Source organism: Camelus dromedarius, chromosome 4 (assembly GCF_036321535.1).
Source record: "Camelus dromedarius isolate mCamDro1 chromosome 4, mCamDro1.pat, whole genome shotgun sequence".
In the NCBI taxonomy this organism is placed as follows: domain Eukaryota; kingdom Metazoa; phylum Chordata; class Mammalia; order Artiodactyla; family Camelidae; genus Camelus; species Camelus dromedarius.
The window spans coordinates 38,789,709-38,802,483 of record NC_087439.1 but is presented as its reverse complement, the minus strand read 5'-3'; the positions used below and the strand labels follow the sequence as shown (position 1 = coordinate 38,802,483).

Genomic DNA, 12,775 nt, shown 5'->3' with positions numbered 1-12,775 from the left:
ACATTGAATCCAAACACTTCCACAAAGTCTAATCCAACTATACGAACTCACAAGAACCGCCAGCAAGCATTTACCATGTTGGTGCGATCACTGTGCTGACTGCTTAAGTGGTTTAGTGCTTTAGTGCTTACTAGTGACAGGACTTGAGTCCAGTTACTATCTGCACCTCAGTTTCCTTACCTGTGAAATGGGGATGAAAATTAGCTAACAAGAGAATGATGCCTAGGATAGCCCAGCACACTGGAAGTTCTCTATAAACATTTGCAATGATTACTCTTTATATACTTTTAACTTTTTTATTCTTTTAACAGTCCCAGAGGGGGGAATTTTAAGACGACTTGTCTCACACTCTTGAAAGTGTTGCCAGGCAAATGCTGGAAAGGGCGTTTCTGTGGCAATTTTATTTTCCCATGATCACTTTCCTGGTATCCCGGAAGAGAGACAGTTGACACAGAGAGCAGCCTTGTTGATTATGCCTGTAAATCTTTCTGGAAAGTTCTTCAGTGATTCAATATGTGAGCATTCAGTTTCCCTAAATACTGATGTTCTCTCATCAGTTCTCTTTCCAACTCAAACCAAGTATTTTAGCTTGCGCTGTAACCGCCCATTGATGTCTCAGTACAACTACTACTGAGTATTTTTCAAGAGAAACCAGCCCTTTGCAAAAATTGTTGCTTGTTTCACGGGCCTGTGGGTCATTTATTTATACAATTAAGATGTTTCCACCTTTCAACTGTTTCGCATCCCCTTGGATTACACTGGTTTAAGGTCAGTCGACATAGTGGGTCATAAAAGCCTTGTCAATGTTAATTTTGGCCATTATCACATCAGTCTTGTATATTCCCAGAAGTCCTAACAACGGGTGATGGAGTGACCATAATCAGAATACAAAAATAGTAAAGCCACCCTGATGCCCTGTTCCGTGCTGGCTTCCTGCGTGTGCTGAGCCTCCTGGCTCCTCGCTGGAGTGAGGGCAGAATGAACTGGGCAGTGTAAGCTGGTTTTAATTCTGGCAGTCCCTTTGGCCTTGCATTTATTTCACCAGTGGCTACATATATCTTCATCTTGGTCTGAATTTTGAGACAGGAATATTCTGCCCATTTCCACTTTTCTGCCATATACTTTGGCGTCTTATGTTGATGTTCGTATTGTTTCAAGGCGATTAGAATTTCAATCTCAGCATCTGTCTTTCAAATTGATCTTGGGAGCAGTTTGTTTTTATGGGACTTGGAAGGTCTGGGCTCTGAGCTCTAAGGTGCGTGAGGCACGCGGCTGCTTCTGGCAGGGCTATTCCGGGCTGTGATGATAGAATCGTGAACATAACAAACCACCACAAAATCAGTGTCCTAGAGCTCACATTCAGTCAAGAGAAGCAGACAAAAAACAAGACAAATAAGGGATAAATCAGGAATTTTGGATTAACACACTACTATATATAAAATGTATAAACAGCAAGGACCTATTGTATAGCACAGGAAATTATACTGAATATCTTGTAATAACCTATAATGGAAAATAATCTGAAAAAGAATATATGTGTGTGTGTGTGTGTGTGTGTGTATAAAACTGAATCACTTTGTTGTACACCCAAAACACTGTAAATCAGTTACACTTCAATTAAAAATAAATTTTAAAAAGGAATATACATTCGAACAAATGAACAAAAGACCAATAAGTAGAAAATATGATATGTTAGACGGTATCACTGCTTAAGGAAAACAATCTGAAGCCAGGAAAGTCAATACAAAGCAAATATCTTAACCTGGGGGTTACAAATGTTAGTCCAGGGAAGGAAGATGATGTTTAAATAAAGACATAAAGGAGGCGGGGAATAAGCCTTGGGCACATCTGAGGAGAAGAACATTCCAGGCAGAGGATATAGCAAGTTCAAAGTCTCTGAGGCAGAAGTGGGCCCAGTGTGTCTGGGCAACAGCGGGGAAGTTAGAGCAGAAGAGGGGAGAAGGGGGAGGAGGGAGAGGAGAAACCAGAGTCATGACAGGGACAGTCACCACCCCCATTAAGTTGTTGCCTTTTTTCCAAATGGTTGCTTTTTTCCAAAATGTGCACTGTACCATTTAGTTGGCCTTTCAGAACAGACCTTTGAAAATACAGATGAGCACATCCCTAACAAAAGTTTGGTCATCTGACTCTCTGGGGTTAGGGTAAATTCTTCGAGTACACAGCCCCAGGTTCAAGGGCTCCAGCTCAGTGGCAATGCATTTATCAGATGCACTTGATGTCCCTGGGATGTTTCTCTTATTGAGAAGGTAAATCTGGTGATAATAATTATATTCCAATGCCTCCTGTGTATAGTAATCAGAGAAGTACCAATGTTCACAATCCTCTAATTCCACCTAGTCCACCATTTTCCCTTCATGCTATAAGCTGCCAACTCCCATTGCTGTCACTGTGGATGGTATTAAACATGTCGGAGGAGGCAGTGATTGTTCATTAGTACTTAAGAAACGATTAGATTGTGCTTATCCTAGGTGCTTTCCCAACATGACGTTCTTACGCTGTCTTGTTAGGATCATTTCAGAGATGAACACGTGAAACTTAATTAGCTATTACTTTATTGCAGTGAAATTCCTTATCTCATCAGCACTCCTAGGTACTTCAGGGAAGAGACTCATCTTTCATCTTTGTATCCTGATTGCCTAGCACATGCTTGGAACAAAGCACTGATGAACAGTGCAGCATTTCTGGAGGGCTTCCTAAATCTTAAATCCTGAGCTACAAACTTTACATACATTATCTCACTTCATCATGGCAAATCCCTAAGGGCTAGATAATGCTGTTATTTCATTTTCTAGACGACAAAATTGAGGTTTTGAAAGATCCAGGAATTTTCTCAAGGCTCCTGTGTAAGAATTAGGCCTGAGCTGCTCAAATCCAAGCTCTCTGATTTCAAAGCCACCAGGGACCCCTACCCCTTGTTGGCATGGGTGGTAATGCCGGGGGATGAGTGGTGGCCTGCAGGTGCTACCAGAAAATAAAGGATGTGAGCAGCTTTCCAATCAATTTCTTCTTCTGCTTTCTTGATTTTTCTTCCTCTGTCCCAGTGTCAAGGCTGCTATTTGGCTAGTGCAGATTCTAAAGTAACACTCGTTTCATTTCCTTAGCGTCAATATAAAATGTTAGCTGATTACCATATGGAACACGAGAACTCTGTAACCAGATATCTTTTCCCCATATTTAACTTTATGAGTTCATGAGCTGTAAAGAGCACATTTCCCTTTAGTTGCATTTCATTAGCCATTTATTTACCAAAACAGTTTATCTTTGTGAAGTAGAAATATTTTATATTATCATTTCATATAGATCAAAAAAAGTTTATTAATGAATATAAAAATATTCAAAATATCCTGTGATTGTAAAATAACCGTTGGTCAAAACAAGACTACTCCATGGAACCACACCACTCTCCTGGCTCTTACCATTCTGGGATTACTTTTATTCAGAAGTGATTTCAATCCTACCACAAGGACTCATTAAGATACCGTATATTTGATGAGAAATTATTGCTAGGTGGAACCATTTTAAAAGCTGCTGTTTTTTCCATTTTTGACTGCTAAAAATATTTGTATGGTTCAACCTCACAGTTGCTCTCACCAAAGAAGTAAAGTATAATGTTGTTAAGCATTTTTTGATTTTTAAACTCAAGAAGACATGACTCTAAGAGTTTCTGTATAAGTTGATGGTAACCTGATTAACTGCTCTACTTGGCTAGCATGATGCTTTGAGCTGATAAACATGTCCCAGACCCACCAGGAAAACCACACAAGCAGCCAGAGACCTTTGTTGCGGCAGCCGTGCTCTGTCAGGGAGCAAGCAGACAAGGAAGAAGTAATGTGAGCGTGTCCTCCAGTGTTGGACAGAATAGGCTGTAACCTGGCAGCAAACTGTGAACTTGCTTAAGGTCAAAACCTGGACTTGGCACTCCTGTCTCACAGAACTTGCTTATCTAGATGTTTCGAAAGTGTCTTCCAGTGTGCCCTGTCTATCAAACAGGGCAGAAAAACAAGGAACATTTGTTGCACTGCTTAGTCCAGTTTTGTTGCAGCGTTCCGGGATGGCGTAGCCAGGATGTGGAATCTGGCTTGCAGGGTAACCGTGAAGGAGCTGAGTGAGGGTAACGCTAGCCCAAGGCGGCCCGGGTCTAGCACCCATGTCTGGGCCACAGCACATTGCAGCATCAGTGTTGATATCCAAATACCAGCAGGTGGACCAAAATCATGTTGCGCCCATAACGAGCAGATGGGAGCCTGAATCGGGCAGAGATGATGGGTTTAGAAAGGCTGAGGTCTGACGAGGGAATGAGCCCAGCAATTTCCAAGGTGAGGCAGCAGGAGAGGTGAGCACTCGGTGAGGAGGATCAGCAGGCGATGTCACAGGGGATTTTGCCTCAGTTATTTTATTATTCCAGACTGAAGTGTGTTGTCCTGTAAAACCGGGACAGATACCCGTATGTGAGATAACACTTAGATGAGATAGCACTGTGTCTGGTCTCTATATTGGAGGTATGAAGTCCGTTCTCTTCCTACAAAACTAAGTCAGTGATAGATTTTCTGTGTTGATATGCCTCTTTTATTAGAGATATGTATTTTTATTAGTCCGTTTGGGCTGCTATTATGAAAATACCAGAGGCTGAGTGGCTTAAACAACTCACGGTTCTGGAGGCTGAGAAGTCCAAGATCAATATGCCAGCAGATTTACCCGTTTCCTGTGTCCTCACATGGCAGAAGCGGCAAGAGAGCTTTCTGGGGTCACTTTTTAAAGGGTATCAATCCCATTCATGAGGGCCCCACCCTCATGACCTAATCACCTCCCAAAGGCTCCTTCTCCAGATACCTCCACATGGGGGCTAGGATTTCAACATATGAATTTGGGAGGGACACAAACATTCAGTCCATTGCAATGTATGTGTCTCTGTGTGTAAACTGCTCTCTCTGTCTATAGATCTAGCTAAACTACATCAGCAAATGTATTTGGCTTGTGAATATCTATGACCATTTATACCTTGAATTGTACTAATTTGGGGATGTGTTTTATGTCCATTTTAGACTAGATTTAGGTTTTGATAGCAGGGTATTTATCCTCAGCAATACTTTTCAAATAATACTCACTTTGTAACTATTTGATACCTGAAAGGATGATTGGATGAATACAAACAATTGAGGGTGTTTACTAAACAAACTCAGATTTGTAGTTTTTAGTCCAATGTGAGTTTCAAATATTTTCTGTAGCACAAGGCTTTACTTCCTGTTTAAAAGTTAAGTCCACTTACTATATTTTACCCACTTGCTGTATTTCTGCTAACAAACACAAAAATCTTAATTTCAGGGGAGAAATGAAGGACCGAATTGAAAAAAAAATATTTTTTTGAAAAAAAACCTGTTTTACTTAATTAACAAACTAGGCTTAAACAAAATCAATAAAATAGTAACGTGAAGTGTGAAAGTTTTATGTATGGAAACTGAAGGTTTTATAGGCAGAAACAAGAATATGTTATCAGATCAGATCCAAAGAAATAAAAGCTTAAGAACATTTTTTGAAAAAGTATTTCCTGTAAGAGAACTACCTTTCCACAGGCTGTAAAAAATTAACAAGAGAAGATGCTGCTGTCCTTGAAATCCCCCCTAAAAGAACCGCAGTTATAGGAATGTTATGACAGTGGCTGATTTTGTGAGTGTGTGTTTACATTTACATGTGGAAAATGTGGAGAGTTTGGAAAAAGACTTTGGGCTATTTGTAATCAGTGGAGGCTGAGAGAGAAAGAGGAATCGCATTGGCTCGACTGTGCTTATAGGATGGTATTCTATGATAATCAGCAGAAACTTCTTTTTGCATGTCTCTACTATGGCATAGAAATGTGCTAGATGCTAAGGTTGATGAAAACAAAACAAAAAAACTTAAAACAAAGAACAAAAACCCACGGCCCTGTCTTCAAAGAATATGTGGCCTAGCTGAGTAGACCACACAGGTAGGTTTGGAAAAATAGTTATCAATATGAGTTATTAAGTGACAAGAGCCAAATGAGTAGCGTGGGGACAAAAGTCAGAGGAAGACTTGAAGTCATGATGAAAGAGGTGGGAGTCGGAGGGTTAAGGGTTATGACCGACCAGGGAAGCAGTTGACATTCCAGAGAAGTGGCTTAGGACAAGGAACAGAGGCGGATAAGCCTAAAATCTACTGGGTTCAGTGGGCAGATCAGTGTGAGCAGATGAGACAGCTCATGCTGCAAGAGAGTGGAAATGAGCCTGAAAAGAGTCTCCTGTCAGATTGCGGAGGCCACAAGTGCCGGGCTAAGGAGTCTGGATCTCCCTGTGGACAATGGGGGCCCATTGAAAGCTTTTGAAGAAGAGACCACCAGAATGAAGGCAGCATATTAGAAAAATCATTCCAGTGATGGTGCAGTGCAGGAACTAGACTGGGAGGACCTGATGGCACGGATACCTGGAGAAAAGATTTCACAGGAAGAGTCAGCAGGGTTCACTGGATGTAGGTAGTGGTAAAAAAAAAAAGAGGAAGATATTAAAATGTTCTTCAGACTTTGACTTTGGCTCATCCATAACAGAATATAAACCCACACCAATTTCTTATGGAAAACTAATTTGGAGGGAAGACAATTGTTTTAGACAAGGTATGTACAGGGTTAGAGTGGGGCAGGTCAGCTCAGAAGGCTCAACCCAGCACTGGAAATGTGCCCGTGGTAGCTAAGGTAGTAAGTGCAGATTTTGTCATTTATTTAAAAGATCTCTGAAAGGGAAGAAGAGGGGTGGTCAGCATAGCTTAAAGATCTGTGCAGAGCAAGACAGCTTAGAAATAGACCTCAGGGCCTCAAAAAAGAATGACCTAGCCTTGTGCTACCCGCTGCATGGCCCCATGTAGCCATTGCCTGGGAATGGGCCTGTTCAAATCGAGGTACGCTGTAATCATCAACTACCTACCAGGTTTTGAAGACTTAGTATGAAAAGGAGTAATGGGAAATTAATAACATTTAAATATTGGTGATACATTGAAAGAAGAATATATTTGATATACTGGCTAAATAAAATGCTACTAAAATTAAGTTCATCTTAAAAAATTTTAAATACAGCTACTAGAAAATGTACTCACCCTGTATTTTCCTTGGACACTGCTGATCTAGACTTTGTAATGAAGCTCACTAATATAGCAGCCTGAAACACACACGCTCACATACACTTCAACAGTTGAATGCAATTTTACCCCATCTACCCAATCTGAAATTTTTCAAAATGTGTTTTGCACTTTGTGAGTATATTTCTGCATTTTGTGACCAGTGTGTATTGTAGAGATCCTTTTTTTTTTTTTTAATTTTACGCAAAACTTACGTTATCTCATCTTACTGAACGTTTGGCTCTTTTTTATTTTCACCAGCAGATGATGCTACAGCTGATAGCCGCAGAACTTACACTCTAACTGATTATTTAAAAAACACTTTTAGATTGAAGGTCTACACCTTGCAATGGGTTTCAGGTAAGAACTTTTTGTGGAGAGGGGGCTGATTTCCATGCTTCTTTTCATTCTAGTTAGCTGGTGGGACACTTTTATGGCACTGAGAAGATATCCTTATTTTTAAAAACCATATAGGAGAGTATTTTTTGTACCTGAGAATGCAAAGGGAGTTAAGACAGAAAGAAACCTTTGTATTTCTTTGCTACATACTATAAAAAATTAAACGTGAATTGAAACCTTTATAATAATGATGGAAAAGTGAAGGCGTACTAGTGTAATATTCATCACTTAATGTTTGTCCAACTTAGAAATGCCTGTTTAGTACTTGTGTGAATTTAAATCTTCAATTTTTATTGCATGAATTTTTTTAGCTGCTAAAGATGTTTAATAGCAACTTGAAATATTGATCTGGCCGTTTTCTCTCTTTAGATCATGAATATCTCTACAGACAAGAAAATAATATCTTGCTATTCAATGCTGAATATGGAAACAGCTCCATTTTCTTGGAGAACAGTACATTTGTATGTTTAATCACATAATTAATTCCTGCTTTAAGGGAATTCTGGGGATTTTTTTCATAACCTTTCGAATCATGAGCACTATCGTTCCTCATCCATATCGGGCTCTCTCTGCAGCATATGGCGCAGTGGATCTTTCTCTTCTTCTTGGAATGCTCCCTGCCTTGGCTACTCTTTAGTCTCCTTTGGCGATCCCTCCTCTGCGTCCTCTTCCGTGTAAGTGCGCCTCCGGGCCCCATCTTCGCTGCTGGCCTCCCTCCCCACGTGGCGTGCTCTCCCTCAGTGAATTTCACCCACTTCCACAGCAGCCAGCGCTCTTCTCTCTGGCCTGGCTTCTCAGACACAGGCTTTTATCTCTAACCTCCTCCCAAGTTCCAAACCTCTGTTTCCAATAGCTGGCTGGCTCCTGCGCGGTGTGGGGGGGTGGGGTGGGGGGTATCCTGCAGGCATTTTAAGTCAGATCCCAAGCTAAACAAGTCATTTCCCCTCCCTCTCCTAGCAAACGGAAAGCCTCCTATTCCTCTTCCTGACTTCCCAATCTTGGTAAATAAATAGTGCTCTCCTCCAAGTGGCTTAAGCTGGGGACCTCAGAATCCTCCTGATTCCCCTGTTGTCCCCCACATTCAGCTGCTCAGCAAACCCCATCAGTTCCCCCTCTGCAATGTCAAGTGTCTCTCAAATTTCCATTTCCACTCTGTATAGTCCTGGTTCAAGGCTTTGATTAATCTTGTGACAGTGAGTAGTCTAACTTGGGTTCGTGTCTCCATCCCGCAAATCAGCCACAGCATTGCCCAAGTCCAGGGCTAATGCAACCCTCTCTTGTCTCATCTCAGCCGCTGTGTCACCAGAGCATGTTTTTAAAAGACAGATAAGATTCTATCACATCCATGTGCAAAAAATGAGTTCATTGTTCTGTTTCCTACATTTAGATGCTGATAATGTGCTAGATAATTTTTGTCCTCTCTGTCTGACACACCCCATTCGTATTCAGGTTGCACCTAATCTTTAGACAGTCTCTAAACATGCATGCCCTTCCTGAATCTGGGTTTTTCCTCCTGTTGTTTCCCCTCCTGAGAAAGTTCTCTAATCCTCACCCTTATAGCCTTAGTTAGAATTAATCCTTCCCTCCCTGATTCTCTAACCCTGATCACCACTCACCTTTCATCACGGTCATTTGGAGTTGTTCAGTTGTTCTTTTTTCTACTTGATTGACAGGATGAATTTGGACATTCTATAAATGATTATTCAGTATCTCCTGACAGACAATATATTCTCTTCGAATACAACTACGTGAAGGTAAAAGAAATGCTTTTTTACTGTGACATTTAAGGAACCCTGTGAGTATGTTAATTTTTAACTGATTTCAAGTCTGTGAGTACTTAAGGTTGATATGTAAGTAATACAATAGGTGCTCAAAACTCATTAATTCAGTGTCGAAAGGAGAAAGGGTCATTCTCATTCTTAAAAGGTAAGTCCAACGAATGTTCTAAAAGAAACTCATTTTCAGTGCTTTCAAATACTGAAAAGTCTAAGTAATATTAGTAATAATAATAGTAAAAACATAGGTTAGTAAATTAGAACGTGTAAGTTAGAAGTAAGTTTACATGTCTGACTGTACATCCAGTAATAGAACCCCCTATTTCCTTTGTCTCAGCTTGACGTCTAGTAAAACTCTCAAGTATTTGCTTTAAAAAGAGTTAAACTTCTCATCCTCCAGAAGAGACGCTGCAAGGCCCCCAGACCCCACCACACACAAACCATGGAGAAGGGGGAGCCTCTGCCCAGGCCATCAGCACCCCGCAGGGAGCACTCAAGCACACTCAGGAAGAGTTACAGCCTAATCTCACGTCCTGTCCTTGTTTAGGGTGGCTGCAAATCGCCAGTGACATTGACTGCAGCTTTTTGATTATTCGCGGATTTGACAACAGTTGATGAGTATAGGAAGTTTTGAGATATGTAGGAAAGATTAAAAAACAGTAAAGAGATAGTCTGCATTTAAAACAAAATACAAAGCTGGTGATCCCCACCTCTGCCTTGTTTTCTAGAATAAATAGTGAGTACTGAGTGGGCTTATCTCACAGGCCAGCACTGCTGTACTCAAGCCACGAAAACTATCTCCCTCAGCCCCGACTCCATTTCCCACTTTGGGGTGGTGACTCCCAGTCATAGTATTTACCCTGATTCACCGTGCTGGGCTCCAGTTCCTGGACGTGCAGATTTGCTGACTCTGTTTTGCTAAATCAACTAGGGAACATATCAGAATCCTATGACGACTTTAACCAATTAATGGATAATGGTTTAATTCGGTGATTCTTTTTGCTGTCTACAGATTAAAATCTCGTGAGGCGCTTTTAAAACTTCTTAGTGTCCAGGTCTGATCCCCAGAGCAATAAACTGAAGTCTCTGGGGTGAAGCTGGCATCAGTATTTTTTTTAAACATTCAATTATGTTAATGAGCAACCAGAGTAGGGAACTACTGATTAACGATTTCCCACATTAAAGACCAACATGTAAGGACTATAAGGTTAAGGTGGAAAAAGCAAGGTAAATACCAGCTCGATGAACTATTTAGCCAAGTTCAGAAGTGCCCTATGATGTGTACTGATGGATGTATTTCACTGGGAGACCTTAGCTGGACAGCCATCGCTGGAAATTTGTATTTGTTGTGTCACTGGAGTTCTCATGTGCATTTAACTGCTTTTGCACTTTTCATTCTGTCCTCTTCATCCCGCTGTCTGCATTTTCCAGGAGAATCCAAGCTCCTTTTAATGCCTAAGTTAGATTATGTCGTGCCTGTGCTTAATCCTTCATGATCAGTAGCTTCCCATCCCTTTCAGAATAAAATGCAACCTCTAACATGGCATCCTCAGAAGCCTGTGTGATTGATCTCAGTCCGCCCTTCTGAACCCACTTCCTACTGCCCTCTCTGCACTCACCATGCTTAGCCAGTGCTTCCCACCCTTGCCTGAACTTTGGGATCACCTGGGGTGGTTTTTCAAATTACAGATGCTTACAACCTACCCCACACCAACTAACAGTATAACTATGGATGGGGTCAAGGCATGGGGAGTTTTAAGGACTTCAAAGTCAAGAGCCTTTAAGTGCACAGCTCTTTATTTCTCTCAAGCATCACTTTCATTCCCATCCAAGGGCCAAAGCATTTGCTTTTGCTTCGTCCTGGAATCTTCCTCCTCTGATCATCATCTGACTCCCCCTTCTTCATAATTCAGGTCCAGCTTTCTTGATCACTTTAACATCACCCCCTGCTGCTCTGTTCTTCCCCCATGCTCGACCATTCGCTCCGTAGCACATTAGCTTATTTTATTTTCTTCATACATTTTATTGCAAAGCATTAGATTATAAGATTACTGAAAGTAAAGAACTACATCTTGTATTTTACTTCCCGGAGTATCCAATAGAGTTTTCTGTACAGCATAGATGTGCGGACTCATCCACTCTCAAGAACAAAGAGAAGTCTGGTTTTATTCCATTTCCCTGCAGGTCTACTTCTGGTGTTGTTTAGATCCTACTGCATGGCTTCTCCATGACTGAGTTAACACTCCAGAAAGATCAATTATTACTTTTAAGGTGTGGCTACAAAAAGTTGAGTGAGTGAAAACGTAAATAAATAAGTACCATATATCGTAGTATGGATGTTCTCATGGATCTGCACTCATTGCCGAGCCTTGTGCAGATAATAATAGTTGCGTCCTCTGTGACCTGTTGACAATGTCCCAGGAGCCCTAAGTACTTCATATGCGTTCTCATGCACCTGAGATTGTTTCTGCCACTGTCCTCACCAAATTGAAGCTTAGAAAGAAACTTGCCTGATATTACACATTGGAGACTTGTCTTCGTCCATTGGAGCCCCAGAAAAGAATACCCCAGACTGAGTGGCTTAACAACAGAAATTTATTTCTCAGAGTTATGGAGGCTGAGAAGTCCAGGATCAAGGTGCCAGCAGATTCGTTGTCTGATGAGGTCCCAATTCCTGGATCGTAGTTGGCCATCTTCTCCATGTGTTCTTACGTGGTGGGAGGGACAAGGCATCTCCCTGGAGTCTCTTTTCCTCCAGTGGCCCCACCTCCAGACCATCACATGGGGTGGAGAGTTAGGATTTCAACATATGAATTGGGAGGGGAGTGGATACACATATTCAGTTTGTAGCAAGATTTGAATCCAGGTTAGAAGACTCCAAAGCTTGTGCTCTTAAACATGATCTTTCCTATCCTTGTGCTTCAAATTCTCTCTACTACAATGTTATTTTTTACCCTTCTCTGTGTGGCAATCTTCCTCCCCCGAGATTCCATCCAGAATCACCTTTTCCCTAAGCCTCTTCCCTCCCCAAGATCTAGTTTATGATTCCCGCCCTTTCCCACCCACCTCCACTACATGTCTCGTGATTCTTTTCCTGTAGTTTACGTCTCCATAGCTCCCATTCAACTATTAGCTCCTCAAAAAGAGGGAGCCTGTCTTATCCAGTAATGCCTGATTGAAGGTAGCTGCCATGTTTATAGCTTAAATAGACTGATGAGTCTGTTTCAGAAGACGAAGTGAACATACAGACATCTTGGATTTCCCTTTACAACCCATGATAGATCTGCCATTCTGAAATGATCTCAAAACTTCTTAAATCTCTTAATATTTTTAGCCTGTACCACAACTTTTGGCTCTAGAGAGTATTATACTCAGAAGTTTCCCAGAAATAAGCATGGAGTCTGTCAGAATAATCCAGGATTCAGAAAGGAATGTATGATTTGCAAAAAGTGGGGACTTAA

The 12,775-nt window shown here is 41.2% G+C and overlaps 1 protein-coding gene across 3 annotated transcripts in view; it reads left to right on the top strand.

Annotated features, from left to right (window-relative positions):
- The window catches only part of DPP4 (dipeptidyl peptidase 4), a 74,293-nt gene that overhangs the window by 11,952 nt on the left and 49,566 nt on the right, over positions 1–12,775 (top strand). The window contains exons 3-6 of one of the 3 annotated variants that reach the window (XM_031451544.2): positions 7,402–7,500; positions 7,909–8,000; positions 8,115–8,213; positions 9,213–9,293. In XM_031451544.2, the coding sequence (XP_031307404.1) occupies positions 7,402–7,500; positions 7,909–8,000; positions 8,115–8,213; positions 9,213–9,293 (371 nt within the window). The remainder of the gene's footprint in view (positions 1–7,401; positions 7,501–7,908; positions 8,001–8,114; positions 8,214–9,212; positions 9,294–12,775) is intronic. The other 2 variants (XM_031451547.2, XM_031451546.2) reach the window with 2 other exon arrangements.